Consider the following 20122-nt stretch of genomic DNA (forward strand, 5'->3'; position numbering starts at 1 on the left):
AGCGGCGGTCAGTTTCAAATGGGTAATAATGGCAAACACTATTAGTTCGCCGTTATTACCCATCGCAAACTCTGGCCCATAAACTTCAAATAATTTTACACTCATACTAAGCTTTTAATTATTAAATACAATTAGAGCAAGGCACCCTCAAGTTAGCTGGGCCCATTGCCCTCGGGTGTAGGAAAACACATCTATTGCATTTGGCCCTGTGGAACTCCATGCCTGTGGAACTCCATGCCTGTGGATGGTTGTGGAGAGCACAAAACAAATATACCAAGTATTCAGCATGGGGACTTCTGCCAAAATTGGGAGAGCTGTCCCACAGAATAGTCAAGCAACAGCCTGACAATAGTTATACTCTCAGAATCATACCTTTCAGCCAATGTCCCAGACTCCTCCACCACCATCCCTGGGTACGTCCTGTCCCCTGGCAGGACGAACCCACCAAAGGTAGTGGCACAGTGCTTTATAGTCGGGAGGGAGTGGCCCTGGGAGTCATCAACATCCTGACCCCATTAAGTCTCATGGCATCAGGTCAAACATGGGCAAGGAAACCTCCTGCTGATTACTACCTACTGCCCTCCCTCAGCTAATCAATCAGTATTCCTCCATGTTGAACACCACTTGGAAGAAGCACCGAGGGTAGCAAGGGCACAGAATGTACTCTGGATGGCAGACATCAATGTCCATCACCAAGAGTGGCTTGGCAGTACCACTACTGACCAAACCCTGAAGGACAGAGCTGCCAGACTGGGTCTGCAGCAGGTGGTGAAAACACCAACACACGAGGGGAAAACCCTACTTGACCACCTCCTCACCAATCTACCGTTGCAGAACCATCTGTCCAGGACAGTATTGATAGCAGTGACCACCCCACAGTCCTTGTGGAGACGAAGTCCCGTCTTCAAACTGAGGACACCCCCCCATTGTGTTGTGTGACACTACCACCATGCTAAATGGGATAGATTCAGACCAGATCTAGCAGCTCAAAACTGGGCATCCATGAAACGCTGTGGGCCATCAGCAGAATTGTATTCCACCACAATCTGTAACCTCATGACCCAGCATATCCCTCATTCTACCATTACCACCAAGCCAGGGGACACTGGTTCAATGAGTGTAGAACAGCATGCCAGGAGCAGCACCAGACGTACCTAAAAATGAGGTGCTAATCTGGGGAAGCTGCAACACAGGACTACTGCATGTTAAACAACAGAAGCAGCATGCTAAAGACAAAGCCAAGCGATCCCAACTAATGGATCAGAACAAAGCTCTGCAGTCCTACTACATCCAGTCGTGAATGGCGATGGTCATTAAACAACTGACGAGGAGGAGGAGGAGGATCTATGAACATCCCCATCCTCAATGATGGCGGAGCCCAGCACGCCAGTGCAGAAGACAAGGCTGAAGCTTTTACAACCATCTTCAAACAGAAGTGCAGAGCAGATGAACCATCTCGGCCTCCTCCCGAGGTCCCCACCATCGCAGACGCCAGTCTTCAGCCAATTCAAATCACTCCACGTGATATCAAGAAATGCTTGAGTGCACTGGTTACACAAAGGCTGTGGCCCCCGACAACATCCCGGCTGTCGTGCTGAAGACTTGTGTTCCAGAACTAGCCGCACCTCTAGCTAAACTGTTCCAGTACAGCTACAACACTGGCATCTACCAGACAATGTGGAAAATGGCCCAGATATGTCCTATCCACAAAAAGCAGGACAAATCCAATCTGGCCAATTACCACCCCATCAGTCTACTCTCAATCATCAGAAAAACAATGAAAGTTGTTGTCGACGGTGCTATCAAGCGACACTTACTCACCAATAACCTGCTCATGATGGTCAGATTGTATTCCGCCAGGATCTCTCGGCTCCAGACCTCATTACAGTCTTTATCCAAACATGGACAAAAGAGCTGAATTCCAGAGGTGATGCGAGAGTGACTGATCTTGTCTTCAGGGCAGCATTTGACCAAACGTGGCATCAAGGAGCCCAAATAAAATTGAAGTCAATGGGAATCGGGGGGAAAACTCTCCATTGGCTGAAGTCATACCTCGCAAAAGGAAGATGGGTGTGGTTGTTGGAGGCCAATCATCACATTCCCCATGACATTGCTGCATGAGTTCCTCAGGGCAGTGTCTGAGACCCAACAATCTTCAGCCATTTCATCAATGACCTTCCCTCCATCATAAGGTGAGAAGTTGGGATGTTCACTGATGATTGCACAGTGTCCAATTCCATTAGCAACTCGTCAGATAATGAAGCAGTCTATGCCTGCATGCAGCAAGATCTGGACGACATTCAGGCTTGGGCTGGTAAGTGGCAAATAACATTCGTGCCACACAAGTGCCAGGCAATGACCATCTCCAACAAGAGTGCCTAACCACCACCCCATGACATTCAACAGTATGACCATTGCCACATCTCCCATCAACATCCTGGGGGTCACCATTGACCAGAAACTTAACTGGATCAGCCAGATAAATACTGTGGCTACAAGAGCAGGTCAGGTTAGGTATTCTGCGGCGAGTGTCTCACCTCCTGACTCCCCAAAGCCTTTCCATCATCTACAAGGCACAAGTCAGGAGTGTGATGGAAGTCTCCACTAGCCTGGATGAGTGCAGCTCCAACAACACTTAAGAAGCTCGACCTCATCCAGGACAAAGCAGCCAGTTGATTGGCACACCATCCACCACCTTAAACATTCACTCCCTTCACCACTGGCGCACCGTGGCTGCAGAGTGTACCATCTACAAGATACACTACAGCAACTCGCCAAGGCTTCTTTGACAACACCTCCCAACCAACGACCTCTACTATCTGGAAGGACAAGGGCAGCAGGTGCATGGGAACACCATCACGTTTCCCTCCAAGTCACACACCATCTGAACTTGGAAATATATCGCCATTCCTTCATCGTCACTGGGTCAAAAGCCTGGAACTCCATCCCTAACGGCACTATGGGAGTACCTTCACCACAATTTGCAGCAGTTCAAGAAGGTGGCTCGTTGCCACCTTCTCAAGGGCAATTAGGGATGGGCAATAAATGCTGGCCTTGCCAGCGACATCCACATCCTAGAAACTAAAAAATACACGTAGCTGAGTCAAAATGGCACGGCCAGTTAAGTAAAGTTTTTTCTACTTAATAAAGTTTAAACATTTATAAATTGACAACAAAATTGCTGCGTTACCAATTCTACCACTGTCAATGTACTGCTCTTTTCCAAGATGAGTTGGGAGTGGGGAAGCAAAAAGGAGCACATATTCTTAAGCAACTGAATTTATTTAAACACGGAAACAAAAGGCATCGTTAAAACTTATTACAGTACTTTTGGCCAAGTACCAGTTGCAGAGTGAATAATTTTGTACTCAACCATTTACCAACATTTGGATTATTTGAAAATTCAGCTCCAAGTTGTCAGACGTGTTTTGTTGCCATGCTCATTTCCAAAGGGAACAGAAATCTACATCCCATAGATAACTTGATAAACTGGAACAGAGTGGTCTAAAAGTGTGCAAGTTTACACTTAATCCAAAAGAACCATAACCACATATTTTAATGTTACATAATTCCTTATGCTGTACTTGCAAGACAAGTCCATGCAACTGGTGACCACCACCTAATTACCAATTATTACAAAAGGACCTTTGCTGCTCTTTTAAAATCTTTTGCAGCTATTTTGATTGAATGGATGTTTTTGTCGTTAGTCAGTTATGAACAAACTAAAATAACTTACAGCCGAGCTCTGAGCACTTAGTCTCTAACGCATGTACATAGACTTCTTGCTGTTTCCATCTAGAGGAAGAAAGAGGGTCAAATATTAGACACTTAATTGTTTCATATGCAAATACAATAAATAAAAACTACATTTTGTTGCATTCACATATTTCCTCTAATTTGAACATAGGAAAGGAGTAGGCCATTTAGCCCTCAAGCTTGCTCCTTAGCTCCATCTACCCGCCTTGGTTCTATAACCCTTGATAACCATGTTGAACAAAATAGCAACCTGCCAATCTCAGTTTTGACATTTTCAGTTGACCTCGCTATTTGGAAGAGAGTTCCAGATTTTCAGTCTTTTGTGAAGAAGTGATTCCTGAGAAGGCCTGAAAAAATATTGGCTAGTAAAAACAAGGAAAACCAAAGATGTTTTATAAATACTAAGAAGCAAGAGTTTTATAAATACATAAGGAGCAAGAGGATAACTAAAGAGAAGGGCCTATTAGATATCAAAAAGGTAACCTGTGTGTGGAGGCGGAAGACATGGGTATGGTTCTTACTGAATACTTTCCATTTGTCTTCATAAAAGAGAAGGACATTGTAGTTAGGAGTGTGAAATATTGATGTGATAAACATAGTGAGAGGGGAAATATTAAAGGGTTTAGCATCTTTTGAAAGTAGATAAATCGTTAGTCCCGGATTAAATGTATCCCAGGCTGCTATGAGAAGCAAGGGAGGAAATAGCGGAGGATCTGACCATCATTTTCCAAGCCTCTCTGGCTACAGGCGTGGTGCTGGAGGACTGCCAATGTTGTACCATTCTTTAAAAAGAGCGAAAGGGATAGATCGAGTAATTACAGGTCAGTCAGTCTAACCTCAGTGGTGGGCAAATTATTGGAAAAAATTCTGAGAGACAACAGTAGTCATCATTTAGAAAGGTACAGATTAATCAAGGAGAGTCAGTCTGGATTTGTTCAGGGAAGGTAGTGCCCGACTAACTTGATTGAATTTTTTGAGGTGGTAACAAGGAGGGTTGATGAAGCTAGTGCGATTGATGTAACCACATGGTGGACTGGTCAGAAAAGTAAAAGCCCATTGATCGAACAGAAAGTGGCAAGTGGATCCAAAATTGGCTCAGTGGCAGTTACCAAAGGGATAAATATTGGTCAGGACACTGGGGATAACTCCTCTGCTAAAGATAAAGGCAAACATTCCATTAGTTGTTTAAATTATTTTTTGTACCTGTACTTGGACCCTTGCATCTCTCTGCTCATCCAGTTCCTAGCTTCACGTCATTTCGCAAATGCTCTGATCTATCTTTCTTTCGGTCCAAAGTAGATAACCTCACACTTTCCCACACGGAACTTCATCTGCCAATTTTGCCCACTCACTTAATCAATGTCCCTTTGCAAATTTCTGCTCCCGTCTACACTATTTACTTGTCAACAAACTTAGATATAAGGCTCTTTAGTCCTTCATCCAAATCATCTATAAATATAGCAAAAAGCTGAGGCTCCAGTACAGATCCCTGGCAGGGACACACACACACACACACACACACCACTAGTCATATCCTGCCAATTTGAGTACATACCCATTATCCCTATTCTGTCTCCAAATTCCGAACAGATTCCCTATGCAAGCCAATAGGATGCCTCCAATTGATGCACTCTCATTTTTCTGAACAGTCTCTTGTATGCAACCTTGTTGTATGCCATCTGGAAGTCCATATGAAAACATCCATAGACATTCATTATCTATTTTTGTTACCTCCTCAAAAAATTCAGCTCATATTTGTCCAAATGCTCAGTCACTCCATCCCAAATGAGATTCTAGTAACTTCCTCAGACATTAGACTAATAGGCCTATAATTTCCTCATTTATCTCTCCTACCCTTCTTGAATAATGGAGTGATATGGGCAGTTTTCCAATCCAAGGGGATAATTGTCATAAAAATCTAACTGAATTACTGATGTCCTTCAGGGAAAGGAAGTCACCCCCCTACCTGGTCTGGCCTACATGTGACTTGAGTCCCAGACTGCATAGTTGATTCTTAATGTCCTCAGCACAATGCAGGATGGACATTAAATGTTAGCATCGCCCAAAGATAAAAGTCAGCTAAGAATACAGATTGATCAAGATACGTAGCTCATAAGAAGGTTGGAAGAACTTAAGCACATGGTTGAAAAGTGAGGCATCAAGCCTTCAAAAGATAAAAATAATTGTCGGCAAAAAAATAATGAAGAGTAACAGCAACAGCTGGACAAGGAACAAGTAATCACTGAACAGGTGCAGAACACTTTGCAGGGAGAAGGGGAACAGCTAGAAATCATCGTCCATGTTGGAATCAACAAAGGAAGGAAAACTGTTGAGGTCCTACTGATAAAATTTCAGGAGTTATGGAGGAAATTGAAGAATAGGACCTCAAAAAGGTGGTAGTCTCTGGATTACTCCCACTACCACGTGCTAGTGAGTATCGGAACAGCAAAATAAGACATGTTAACATGTGGCTGGAGAGACAGTGCAAGAGAGAGGGTTTCAGATTTCTGGGCCTTTGTGGCCAGTTCTAGTGCAAGAGAATCCTGTATAAGATGACAGGTTGCACCTCAACAGGGCTGGGAACAATGTCCTTGTATGGAGGTTAACTGATGCTGTAGGGGAGGGTATAGACTATAGACTGGGGGAGGGGCACCAGGATGAAGCATTAGAGAGGAGAGAGAAGATGCACAGAGGATTGGGAGAGACAAGCAACATTAGAATAAAGTGTTTTTCAGACACAAAAGAGGGATCAGACTGGGGGAAAATGCGATAGTGGAGTTTGGACTGCATGTGCATATCTGCACGGAGTGTGATAAGTAAAGTTGATGAGCGGCACGTGGGTTTATGATAGACACAATAATGGAAGGGCTCAAATCAGGGTAGAATTGGGCACTTAATATTCCTGGCTACAATGTATTCAGAAAAGATGGGGAAAGGGAAAAAAGGAGCGGGTGGCAGTATTGATCAAAAACTTAAATTATCCTAATATAGACTGGGAAAATAACAGCGCAAAGGGCACGAGGTGGAGGAATTCCTGAAATATGTACAAGAAAACTCTTGATCAGTATGTTTCCTACCCAAAGAAGGAAACAGTGTTAGATCTAGTTATAGGGAATGAAGTGGGATAAGTGGAGCATGTTAGCAGGGGAGCATCTGGGGAACAGTGATCATATCATTAGGTACAGTTATGGAAAAGGACGAGTAAAAATCAATGTATCAGTGAAAGTATTCAACTGGAGGAGGCTAATTTCAGTGAGCTCAAAAAAAGGATCTGGCCCAGGTGGATTGGAAGGTAAAATAGTAAATGAGCAACAGGAGGCCTTTAAAGTGGAGATAATTTGGGTACAAACAAGACATGTTCCCACGACGGGGAAAGGACATTCAAAGCTAGAGCTCTCTGGATGACTAATGACATGGAAAAAGGAGGCTTATGATAAATGTCAGGTTCATAATACAGTAGAGAAGCAAGCTGAATACAAAAAGTACAGAGGAGAACTGAAAAAGAAAATGAGGCAAAGAGAGCTTATGAGAATAGATTAGCAGGCAAAATAAAAGGGCTTTTATCACACATATAAATAGTAAAAGTGTAGTAAAAGGAAGGGGGGGGGGGGGGGGGGAACTGATTTGGGACCAAAAAGGCAATCTTCTTAGAGGCCAAGGTACTAAATTAGTACTTTGCACCTGTCTCCACTAAAGAGGATGCAGCCAATGTCACAGTAAAGGAGAAGATAGTAGAGAAGTTGGATAGGATAAAATAGATAAGAGGGGGCACTTAAAACGCTGGCAGTGCTGAAGGTAGTAAAGTCACCTGGTCCAGATGGGATGCATCCTAGGTTGCTGAGGGAAGTAAGGGTGGAAATTGCAGAGGCTCTGGCCACATTCTTCCAATCCTCCTTAGATATGGGAGTGGTGCCAGAGGACAGCAAATGTTATACCCCTGTTCAAAAAAAAGGGAGAATAAACTTGGCAACTACAGGCCAGTCACCCTGACAGCAGCAGTGGCAAAACTTTTAGGGACAATAATCCAGGACAAAATTAAGTGGTACTTGGAAAAATATGGGTTAAAGGAAAATAGTGTTTGGCTAACTTGATTGACGAAGTAACAGAAAGAGTCGATGAAGGTAGTGCAATTGATAGTGTATATGGACATTCAAAAGCCGTTTGATAAAGTATCGCATAATAGAATGGTTAGCAAAATTGAAGCTCATGGGATTAAAGGGGCAGTAGTGGCATGGATACGAAATTGGCAAAAGGACAGACAGTATTGGTGAATGGTTGTTTTTCAGACTGGTAAGCATACAGTGGTATCAGCCAGGCCAGGGGTCGGTATTAGGACAACTGCTCTTTTTGATGTCTATTAATGACCTGGAGTTGGGTATACAGGACATAATTTTGCAGATGACACAAAACTCGGAAATGTATTAAACAGTGAAGAGGATAGTAACCAACTTCAGGAGGGCATCTTCCCCTCCCCTTTTCAGTGCTTAAGAACATGCTCTTTTCGAACATTTGGCAGTTCTGATGAAAGGTCGTTGACCCGAAACGTTAACTCTGTTTTTCTCTCCACAGATGCTACCTGACCTGGAGATTTTCAGCATTCTGTTTTTTATTTCAGGAGGGCATTGACAGACTGGTGAAATGAATGAACACATGGCAGATGAAATTTAACACAGGAATGTGAAGTGATTCATTTTGCTAGTAAGAATGAGATGATGCAATCTAAACTGAATTGTACAATTTTAAAGGAGGTGTAGAAAGATCTGGAAGGTCTATATACACAAATTGAAGATGGCAGGACAAGTTAAGAAGCCTGTTAAAAAGGTATATGGAACCTTTGGCTTTATAGAGGCATATGATACAAAAGCAAGGAAGTTATGTTAAACCTTGGTTAGGCCCAAGATGGAGTATTGTAGCCAATTCTGGGCAGCACACTTCAGGAGGATCTCATGGCTTTGGAGAGGGCGCTGAGGATATTTACTAGAATACTACCAGGGATGCTGACTGCAGTTATGTGGAGACGAGAGAAGCTGGGATTATTCGCCTTAGAGCAGAGCAAATAAAGGGGAAATTTGATAGATGTTCAAAGTCACGAAGGAGTTTGATAAGAGTAAATAAGGAAAAACTGTTTCTAGTGGCAGAAGGGTCTGTAACCAGAGATTTAAGGTAATTGGCAAAAGGACCAGAGGTGACATAAGGACTTTTTTTTGTACAACAGAGCGAATTATGAACTGGAATGCACTGCCTTAAAGGGTAGTGGAAGCAGATTCAATAGTAACTTTCAAAAGGAGATATGATGAATGCTTGAAGGTGAAACATTTGCAGGGCAATGGGGACAGAGCAGGGGAATGGGACTAATCGGATAACTCTTTCAAAGAGCCGGCACAGGCATGATGGGCCGAATGGCCTCCTTTTGTGCTATACCATTCCATGAACAGAATTCTTGTCGGCTGATTTATAGTATGAAATAAGATGGGTCTAGTTTGTTGGATGAGATTCTGCAAGAGGCAAGTACCAGAGATCTAAAGAGTTAGGATTAAAGGAGAGGAAAAGGCTTTGGAGCCTGTTGAAGTACTGCACCAATTAGGAATACAGGAAGCTCGCAAGCTACTCAAAGTTATTCATCATCACAAAGGAATTGACATTCGTGCTACCCTGACCAATAGAAGATGAGAGCCATTGCAGAGAGTGAGCACCAAAGTCTTCGGACATGCAATTTTCAGCAGTGAGAAATTAGTCGATAGACTCAATTTTCTTTGACAGTTAAAAAGTTCTACAGTGTTATTAAAGTTTGGAGGGTGAGAGAAAAGGCCTGGGTACAATTTTGAGTGTTTGGGCTGTGATGTATTTGAATCTTTGGACTATATTTGCATTTTATCCATGATAAACAAAGACAAGGGGGGCATGAGAGGTAAAGTTCTTTCCTCTGATACTTCAACCTAACTCTTCGTGAGCATAAATCCAACCTTTCATCATCATAGGCAGTCCCTTGCAATCAAGGAAGACTTGCTTCCACTCAAAGTGAGTTCTCAGGCAACTGTACAGTCCAATACAGGAATTACAGTCTCTGTCAACAGGTGGGACAGACAGTGGTGGAAGGAAAGGGTGGGTAGTCTGGTTTTCCGTATGCATCTTCCACTGTCTGCGTTTGGTTTCTGCATGCTCTCAGCGACGAGACTCGAGGTGCTCAGTGCCCTCCTGGATGCTCTTCCTCCACTTAGGGCGGTCTTGGGCCAGGGATTCCCAGGTGCCAGTGGGGATGTTGCACTTTATCAAGGAGACTTTGCGGATGACCTTGAAACGTTTCCTCTGCCCACCAGGGGTTCGCTTGTTGTGTAGGATTTCAGGGTAGAGCGCTTGCTTTGGGAGTCTCGTGTCAGGCATGTGGCCTGCCCAACGGAGCTGGTTGAGTGTGGTCAGTGCTTCGATGCTGGGGATGTTGGCCTGATCGAGAACACTGACGTTGCATGAAGGCACATTCTTGGGGCAATGCACACGAAGATTTACTATTTATTTCCACTGTTGGCAATATTTTATTGAAGAAGACTGTTGGAGAACGTGAACATTCTTAATCTTGAGATTTTTTTAACTTAAAAATGTGCACTCATCAAATGTGAGACATTTATAGCTGTAACCAATTGAGACTGGATATAATATCTGTACCCACTTTAGGTAGTCTAGACAGAACACGAAGTATATTGGTGCAATGGTTACAAATAATGTTGAGGGAAGATAGATAAATGAGTCCTCCCTTCCATAATACAATAGAGTTAAACATTAATCTGTGCTGAATGGAGGATGCCTGCTGCTAACTACCAGCAAACCTAAGCAATGACAATCTCTGAAACAAATCGTGGCATTCAATTGTCACTCGCTAACAAGATCTCCAGCTATCAGAGTGGTAGCATATTTTGTCCCATAAGATGCCAGTTTTCGAGTTGCTGCATATCACCCTTTCAATAAAAGCCTTCAAACGTATGTAGTATATGTGGATGGAAGCGGTTCAAGCAAAAATTAGTACAACTGGCCTCAGTCTCCCTAGATTGGGAGATAAAATTGGTAAGGGCCCTAGCCCCTGATCACTATCTGGTGAGGAAAAGACATCAGAAAATCCTGGAATCTGATTAAAACGCCATCTAATCCTTTACTATCGTAAGTAAAAAAAAAAAAGGGCATATAAATTTATAAATAATATTATTTATTAAACAGTTGCTCCCAATTTCAAATTTTATTTCAGCAAAGCACTACCTGGAACACAACTCATCTCGGGACAGGGTCTTGAAATCCGATTCACTTAAGCGAACCTATTGTGAGACAAAACAGGTCATTAGTTATCGCTATCATAAGTGTACAGATAAAGTTTATTTGTAGTTTTTTTTGTGCTTACCTTCTTTGGGAGAGGTTCTTCATTAGTCATTCTGATATCTGAAAAAAAAGTTGGTAAATTTAGATAATAATCTACACGCTTAAGCACAATCTTCTTACAATTAATAAGGAATCATTATACATTGCTGTCATTAGTTTGGCATAATGGTACCAATGCTACAAGAAATAGTATCTCACCTTCAATTCCTCCCATCACAACTAACAGATGTGTTACTATCAGTATGGCACCCGTGTTTCAATGCTCTAAATATTATGACACCAAAATCTACAACAGCACTGCTGTACGTTCATCATAATTCAAGTGACAAAACAAGAACATTTCCTCAATACAGCTGTGTGAAAATGTCACCTTTATCCATAACACTTCACTGAAATCCTAATGATAGAACACAATAACTGTTTCAAACAATAAAATAAAAGTTGACATCACAAATTTCTGATGCTTAAAGCAAATAACAAAATTAATTTACATCATGAAACTTTCTATAGCTCACAAACTTGCACATGGAAAAGTTTCAACACAGGAAACCAATTTGGCAAAGGCAACCAATGTGATTATAAAAATAATTAGACAAAGTTGACAATTAAGCATAAAGCACATGTAATACTTTCAATTTCTTTCTGTAAATTGGATCATAATTAATCCTAATCTGGAAGTATTTCTAAACTAAGGAAAATAAGTGCAGCAAGTGTTTTGTACACTGCTTTCTGGTATTTCAAAACTACATACTGGTTGAATTTGTGCCAGTTAACTACGAAGTGTTATTTTCAAACTCTGAATTTGATTGGTTCACAATAATTATTGCAGGAGAAAGAACTTCCTGAAATCCCAATACAATAGTGCAAGTGCAAGTTGTAACTGACCAACATAACTGCCTATGGTTCCCACAAAAAAGTGCGAGGGACTGGATTAACAATAATCTAATGGGAAATATATCACTGTTGTTGGTTATGCAATCCCACATTTTTTCAGTAAACCGTTGAGCTTCCTCCCACCCCTCTTCATCTAACCCTATCAGCATAACCTTCTATCCCTTTCTCCCTCATGCGCTTGTTCAGCTTTTCCTGAAATACATCTATGCTATTCGCCGCAAATACTCGCTGTTCCACATTTAAACCACTCTCTGCGTAAAGTAGTTCATCCTCAATTTCCTATTGGATTTATTGGTGACTATCTTATATTTATGGCTCCTAGTTTTAGATTCCCCCAAGTGGAAATATTTTCCTACATCTATCCTATTAAACCCTTTTGTAATCTTAAATACCTCGGTCGGGTCACCCCTCAGTCTTCCCTTTTCTAGAGAAATGAGCCCAGCATGTTCAGTCTTTCCTGATAGTTACATCCTCTTAGCTCTGATATCATCCTTGTAAATCTTCTTTGCATCCTCTCCAGTGCCTCTATATCCTTCTTATAATATGGAGACCAGAACTACGCACAGTACCCCAAGTGTGGTCTAACCAAGGTTCTTTATAAGTTTAACATGACTTGCCCCCTCTGGTGTCCCAAGGATCTATTCTTGGCCCCCCTCCTATTTCTCATCTACATGTTGCCTCTTAGCGACATCATCTGAAAACCCAGCGTCAGTTTCCCATGTACACTGATGACACCCAGCTCATCCTCACTACCACTTCTCTCGTGTCAAACTGCCTGTCCAACATCCAGTTCTAGATGAGCAGAAATTTTCTCCAATTGAATATTGGGAAGACCAAAGCCATTGTTTTCGGTCCCCATCACAGTGGCCCTAGTCACTGACTCCATCCCTCTCCCCAACTTCTGACTGAGGCTGAACCACTGTTCACAACCTTGGTGTGATATTTGACCCTGAAATGAGCTTTTGACCACATATCCGCAGCACAACTAAGACTGCCTATTTCCACCTCTGTAACATCGCCCATCTTCACCGTTGCCTCAGCTCATCCACTTCTGAAACCCTCATCCATGCCTTTGTTAACTCTAGACTTGACTATTCCAATGCACTCCTGGCTGGCCTCCCACATTCTACCCTACGTAAACTAGACGTGATCTAAATCGCGGCTGCCCAGGTCCTAACACACACCAAGTCACGCTCACCCATGCTCGCTGACCTACAGTGGCTCCCGATTTAGCAACGCCTCAATTTCAAAACTCTAAACCTTGTTTTGATTCCTCCATGGCCTCGCCCCTCCCTATCTCCAATCTCCTTTACCCGCCTCTCTCTTTCTCTTTCTCTTCCCTTCCCTTCCCTACCCCCCCCCCCCCCCCCCCCCCCCCCGAGATGTCTGCACTCCTCTAATTCTGCCCTCTTGAGCATCCCGGATTATAAGTCGCTCAACCATTGGTGGCCGTGCCTTCTGTTGCCTAGGCCCAAAGCTGCATTCCTGACCTAAACCTCCCGAAAACCTACCTCTTTCACCTGTCCTAATTTCTCCTATGTGGCTCAATGTCAATTTTTAAGAATCTCAATACTCCTGTGAGGTGCCTTGGATCGCTTCACTACGTTAAAAGGTGCTACATAAATACAAGTTGTTGGTCATAGAAATTTACAGCACAGGCCATTTGGTCCATTGTGTTGGTGCCTGCTGACAAAGAGCTATCCAGCTTAATCCCACTTTCCAGCTCTTGGTCCGTAGCCTTGTAGATTACGGCACTTCAAGTGCATATTCAAGTACTTTTTAAATGTGATGAGGGTTTCTGCCTCTACACCCTTTCAGGCAGTGAGTTCCAGACCCCCACCACCCTCTGGGTGAAACAAATTCTCCTCAAATCCCCCCTAAAACACCTACACATTACTTTAAATCTATGCCCACTGGTTATTGACCCCTCTAAGGGAAATAGGTTCTTCCTATCCACTCTATTTAGATCCCTCATTATTTTATACACCTCAATAAGTTCTACCCTCAGCCTCCTCTTTGCCAAAGAAAACAAACCCAGCCTATCCAATCTTTCCTCATAGCTAAAATTCTCCAATCCAGGCAACATCCTTGTAAATCTCCTCTGCACCCTCTCTAGTGCAATCACACCTTCCGTACAATGTGACCAGAACTGCACGCAGTACTCTAGCTAATGTTGTACCGTTGTTTAAAAAAGGAGAAAGGGATAGATCGAGTAATTACAGGTCAATCAGCCTAACCTCAGTGGTGGGAAAATTAATAGAAAAAATTCTGAGGGACAGGACATATCTTCATTTAGAAAGACACAGATTAATCAAGGTCAGTAAGCATGAATTTGTTGAAGGAAGGTCGTATCTGACTAACCTGATTGAATTTTTTAAGGTGGTAACAAAGATGGTCGATGAGGGTAATGTCGAGTGTTTGATGTCGTCTATATGGATTTCAGTAAGGCTTTTGATAAGGTCCCACATGGCAGACTGGTCATGAAAATAAAAGCCCATGGAATCCAGGGCAAAGTGGCAAGTTGGATTCAAAATTGGCTCAGAAGCAAAGGGTAATGGTTGATGTGTGACTGGAAGGCTGTTTTCAGTGGGGTTCCACAAGGCTCAGTATTAGGTACCTTGCTTTTTGTGGTATATATCAATGATTTAGACTTGAATGTAGGGGTATGATTAAGAAGTTTGCAGATGATACAAAAATTGGCCATGTTAATAATGAAGAAGAAAGCTGTAGACTGCAGGAAGATATCAAATAGACTGGTCAGGTGGGCAGAACAGTGGCAAATGGAATTCAATCTGGAGAAATGAGGTAATGCACTTGGGGAGGGCCAACAAGGCGAGGGAATACACATTAAATGGTAGGACACTGAGAAGTGTAAATGAACAGAGGGACCTTGGAGTGCATGTCCACAGATCCCTGAAGGTAGCAGGATAGGTAGATAAGATGGTTAAGAAGGCATACGAATGCTTGCCTTTATTAGCCAAGGCACAGAATATTATAGCAGAGGTTATGTTTGAACTGCATAAAACACTAGTTAGGCCACTTGTTGTTCCCTGCTTTTCAATTCTATCCCACTGGAAATGGAACCCGCTGCTTTGCTCACTTTTTCACAGCCTTATTAACCTGTTGATTTGATTTGTGTATCTGTATCCCTAGATCCCTTTGCTCCTCTACCCTATCTAGAATCTTATTTTCCAGCGAGAATATGGCCTCCTCTTATTCCTATCAAAATGCACCAGATCAAACTTAGCTATATTGAAATTAATTTGCTAATTACACACCCATTCTGAAAGTTTATTAATGTTGACTTGTAATTTGTCGCAGTCTTCCTCGCAATTTGGTGGCACCGCAAATTTTGAAATTGTACCAGATTCCCGAGTACAAATTATTTATGTCAATGGTCCCAACACCAATCCTCAACTTTTTCCAGTTTGAGTTGCTATTCTTAACTCTCCTCCAACCCTCCCACATTGTTTTCTAGCCAGCTTGCTATCCATTCTGCCACTTGTCCCCCGACTCCACATGCTCTGACCTTAATCATGAGTCTACTATGTGGTATCTTACGATGGCCTTTTGAAAATCAAAAGAAAAGCTAATGTTATAATGGCATCTTATTTGCCATTTTTGGCATATGACTGCAAAAAATAAGCAATATGCCACTTAATTTTGAAACAATCTGTACCTTAATAGAACCAGAAACATTATACTGGTAATCTTGGTTACTGCTAAAACAATTTCCCATAGCACTGTTGCACTTGAATAATAATCTTGGTCAACACTCCCAGGGCCTATTTAGATAGGACACCTCAAATACCACTCAGAAGATACAACTTCAACCAGCCAAAGCAATGAAAATAGCTGGCTTCATAAAATCATGCTCAGCCATTAAAAAACATGATGAATCGGCCAGGACTTTCCTCTCACTATGCTCAATTTTATGAATTGTAATGGCATCTTTTTACCAAATGTATATTTCATGCATAATATCTAAGTACTTAGAAATCTCGGTGTTAAGCGTGGCAAGTCAGTCAAAGGACACAGTGTTTATAAAGGACAGTAACATTTTAACAAGTAAATAATATATTATTTTTCTAAATTGCCCTTTAAGGCAAAATTCAATTGCTGTTAAGTAAACACTGAGTGGGTTCAGCTGTCAATTGAAAGCATTCCACCTTCAGTATGGCATTTGGCAGTTCCTTGTTTATCCCGTGCTTATCCTGGGCAAATGGCTCTAACCAGTCACCATAAGCGACAGTAACAAAGTTGCCATCATTGGAGGGGTTGATGCACAACTTATGTTACCCACCAGCTCCAAGATCTCAGCCTTCAGGTACTCGAGTTCACCGGCCTCGGTGCTTTTGCAAGGTCGCGAGTATACTTTTTTAAAAAGTACTCTTTAAATTTCTCTGCTAGTGCCCACAGTGAAAAGCAGCAAATTGGGTTGACACCAATGTGCCCACTATAAATGGTGCTGACTATATTTTGAAAAGCAACACCAAAATGTGAACAGGTTAGGAAACGTCCATCAGACTGCAATATATAAGCAGATGAAATCTCCCATCTTACATAAACTTAAAAAAAATATATTGGGTTATTGCGACTCGTTACTAAGAGAAAATCCTACCCTAATTAAAAGGTGCAATATGCATACTTGGGAGGATGGAAGCACTTGGCTACAGGTTGTATTGTTAAATTTACATTCCCAAGTGTCTCAATTTGAATTACAACAATAGCTTTTTGGAGGAACGCAGGGGCAAGAACCACAAACTGCAAATGCACAATGAAGGGTGCTTTTGTTGATAAAAGGCAACAAATAGACGTTGGTTGTAAATTTGTGTTCAAGAACAAGATTATTTCTTCACGACCACCCTGGCAAAGTAGTGGATAATGGCATATACAGGCACTAATATATACAGAAGATCTTCAATTTGATTTCCAGTCTTTGGGTTATTTGGGTCCAGAATATGCTGGAGCTGGGCATCTCCGTGAGATTTTTCCCTTCACCATTCAGCCCCAATTAATTTTGCTTTGCAAACTGCTGGAAGTGTGAGTTGCAGTGGCGAGGTCAACGTGGCATCTGGGACATGGGTGAACGACGAGATCAGTAGTCTATCTCCTGAACCAATTAAATGCAAGGATAGAGAAAGAAACAGAGCGAACATTGAACAATGAAACAGGGTGAATTAGTCAAATTAGATACAGAATGAGAAATAGAGGGGGAAAGATTGGATTAAGACGGGAAAAAAGTGACAAAGTAAATTATAATTAAAAAACCTCTAGGAACAGTTTACTACATGCAGGAGCGAGACTCCAAATACAGTTGTTCCCTTTCGGGGCCACCAGTTTTAATGACATTGCAGGAACATAAATTCTGTCATTTGAAGGGTCCTTATGTTGCGAAATACCAGGCCTAACTTTCTGCGGTGAGTTTAATTTGTATTTACGCTGCAAATCCAGCAATTTCTTGAAAATCAGGTGAAGATCGATGGCGAGACCCCGTTTTTGTAAGGTTAACAGCGGAACAGCACAAATTGTCCAGCAATTTGTTGCGCTTCGCAAAGCGAATCTCTTCCTCGCTACAAATTGATGGATTTTTTTTACACAGTAGCCTTTAACTCATGGTTATTTTGCAAAAAAGATTCTGGCCCTTGACTGTAATTGGATGTTCCAACTGGCCATAACACACCTGAACCTAGAGGAAAAATCGATCATAGCTGTGATTCCCATGTAGGGATCCCTGCATTCTCTCAAATCTTTTGTCTTAAATTACATTGGTTATCTTGCACTCATTTCCCTTCATATCTACTTTCTACTTGCTTTCCAATCTCAGAGGCAGGTTACACTAGGTACAAAGTACAAGCAAAAGGGAATTTAAAAAAAAAATTACATTACAGTAAAATAGATACTGCAGTGCTAACAGCTCTTCACCCTACTTTAACATTTAACTTTTGATGTACAATTTGTTTTTCAAATAATAGCTAGCCAATGTTTATCTGAGCAGTTCTTTATACGTAGTGCAATAAAAGGTTATATCCTGACCGGAGTATACAAGACATTTTTGTAAACATCCGCATTTAAAAAAAAATCTAAACAAAGTAACTCAGCAGCATGATCTGGTGTGGAAAGAATCAGGCTCCTGCTCAAGGCTCCAGAACTCAACAAGCGACTCGAGAACGGGAAGGAAAACTCATAATTACCGATTAAAAATTGTCTGCTTGGGCAAATCTCTACCAATTCAAGTCAGAGGCAACCTTTTAACTCAAGACGTTCTTCCGTACAATTGACATAGTGGAAACAGCTTCGCATTCGTGATACTCAGTCACATAAAAACAAATCGGAATTTATGAGAGACGATGCAACACTGAAGAGGGGAAAAGAAAGCAAACTCCACATCAGATGAAGCAAGCTGGGGAGGCTCGCTCCCTCCTCTTTTTTTTGCATCGGACCACGATGAAGCCGCATCCAAAAGGATTCAATTTCTGTAACTGCAAACAGCAACTAGGCCCCGATAGTAGATGCCCGCCCTCCGAACGAACCCATATTATTCGTTTGACCTTTTTAAAATGGTGACGGCATGCCGCTGTCTACTTCAGGCCTAGTTTTAAAAAAGGTCCAAGCAAAGGACGCGTTCGGTGCCATTTAAAATAAGTATACGCATATAGGGGAGCAAACCGCGCGCCGCCTCCCACACCTCTGGAAACCCCGGAGACCAGACGAAACGTTATGCGCAAAAACACGAACCGTCAGTCGAGCTGCAAGGCCCCCGGTGTGAGGAGGGGCCTGGGTCACCACAGTTCTTGAGAAGAGGTGTATTCCCCTCTTCTGACTCAGCCCGTTGTTTGTCAGGATCAAAAATCCGACACAAAATGGCGCCGGTAGTCTCCGGCCTAGTCCGCGCGACGCACGGCTACGTACTGAACGGTAGCCTGCCCCGCCCGCTGCGTTCACTCACCCGACCGCCTCCTCCTCCTCCTCCTCCTCCTCTCCCCCCCCGAACTCGTCGGAAAGTCGCACAGATCCACTTAATACAAAGAATAAAATGTTGCCGTAGTCGTGGTTCTTTACAAAGACTGATACCAGACAGAAGCGAAGGATTCAGAGAAAGATAACACACGCTTCTGTCACCGCAGCCATGTGCGTGAGGGAAGGAGCGCGCACACGACGCACCAAGGGAAAGCAACACGCACGACAAAATTCAACAGCGAGAGTGCGGGCGGAGGAACACACACAACGTGATGACCGAAAATAGTCCCCGCCTCGCCGCGATAGTGGATGGAGCGGTCGGGCGATGTGGAGAAAAGGTCGGACGTTGGAAAGACGATTGTATTAATAGGGGTGGGACGGCGACATTCATTAATGGTTGCTTTTATTTGCAATAAAAGAACTTGGAATTCGTGAACGATATTGCGCATTTTTTACGGCGATAGGAATATAACTGTTGTGTGTGTTTCTTTATTATATGTTTCTCCGAAAAAAGCGGAGTGAGTGAGATGGTTGGATCTGAGTTGAAAGGTCAAGGGCGCCGATATTTTTTTTGCAGAACCTGAGCAGTGAGCACCAGCTGCTCACTGAAACCCCTGACACATTGGTCTAAGTCAAGCCTCATAATGTTCAACAAAGTTACTCATCTCCGGAGGTGAGTGTCACCATCCTTGGGAAAATGTGCAGACGGGCCTCCCGCAGAGTTTCGCTCCCTCAGTAAACGGTACGGTGTCGCTTCTGCAGCTGATAAACTCCGAGGGAGGTGAGACGGGCCTAAGCCAACTCTTCGCCCCCTCCACACTATCTCGACCCTCTCCTCACTATCTCGACCCTATCACTCCCCAATTTCTCTCCCTCTCTCACGACGCTACCACTCCCCCGACCCTACCCCTCCGCTGACCCCTCCCCCGACCCTACCCCTCCGCTGACCCCTCTCCCGACCCTACCCCTCCGCTGACCCCTCTCCCGACCCTACCCCTCCGCTGACCCCTCTCCCGACCCTACCCCCTCCGCTGACCCCTCTCCCGACCCTACCACCTCTGACCCCTCTCCCGACCCTACCCCTCCGCTGACCCCTCTCCCGACCCTACCCCTCCGCTGACCCCTCTCCCGACCTACCCCTCCGCTGACC

The 20122-nt window shown here is 43.0% G+C and overlaps 2 protein-coding genes across 5 annotated transcripts in view; one reads left to right on the forward strand and one right to left on the reverse strand.

Annotated features, from left to right (window-relative positions):
- wtap (WT1 associated protein) overlaps nt 1–19225 on the reverse strand; it is a 57116-nt gene extending 37891 nt beyond the window's left edge. The window contains exons 1-4 of one of the 2 annotated variants that reach the window (XM_070889714.1): nt 18962–19225; nt 11141–11178; nt 11002–11057; nt 3737–3795 (exon numbers count right to left, since the gene is read on the reverse strand). In XM_070889714.1, coding sequence (XP_070745815.1) covers nt 3737–3795; nt 11002–11057; nt 11141–11170 — 145 coding nt within the window. In that variant the 5' untranslated portion in view covers nt 11171–11178; nt 18962–19225. Of the gene's footprint in view, nt 1–3736; nt 3796–11001; nt 11058–11140; nt 11179–18750; nt 18894–18961 lie in introns of those variants that run through there. The other variant, XM_070889715.1, reaches the window with a different exon arrangement.
- Nucleotides 19226–19534: 309 nt separating this feature from the next.
- The window catches only part of sod2 (superoxide dismutase 2, mitochondrial), a 52529-nt gene continuing 51941 nt past the window's right edge, over nt 19535–20122 (forward strand). The window contains exon 1 of one of the 3 annotated variants that reach the window (XM_070889716.1): nt 19535–19645. In XM_070889716.1, the coding sequence (XP_070745817.1) occupies nt 19617–19645 (29 nt within the window). In that variant the 5' untranslated portion in view covers nt 19535–19616. Of the gene's footprint in view, nt 19754–20122 lie in introns of all 3 variants that reach the window. The other 2 variants (XM_070889717.1, XM_070889720.1) reach the window with 2 other exon arrangements.

The sequence above is a fragment of the Pristiophorus japonicus genome, chromosome 9, assembly GCF_044704955.1.
Source record: "Pristiophorus japonicus isolate sPriJap1 chromosome 9, sPriJap1.hap1, whole genome shotgun sequence".
NCBI lineage: Eukaryota > Metazoa > Chordata > Chondrichthyes > Pristiophoridae > Pristiophorus > Pristiophorus japonicus.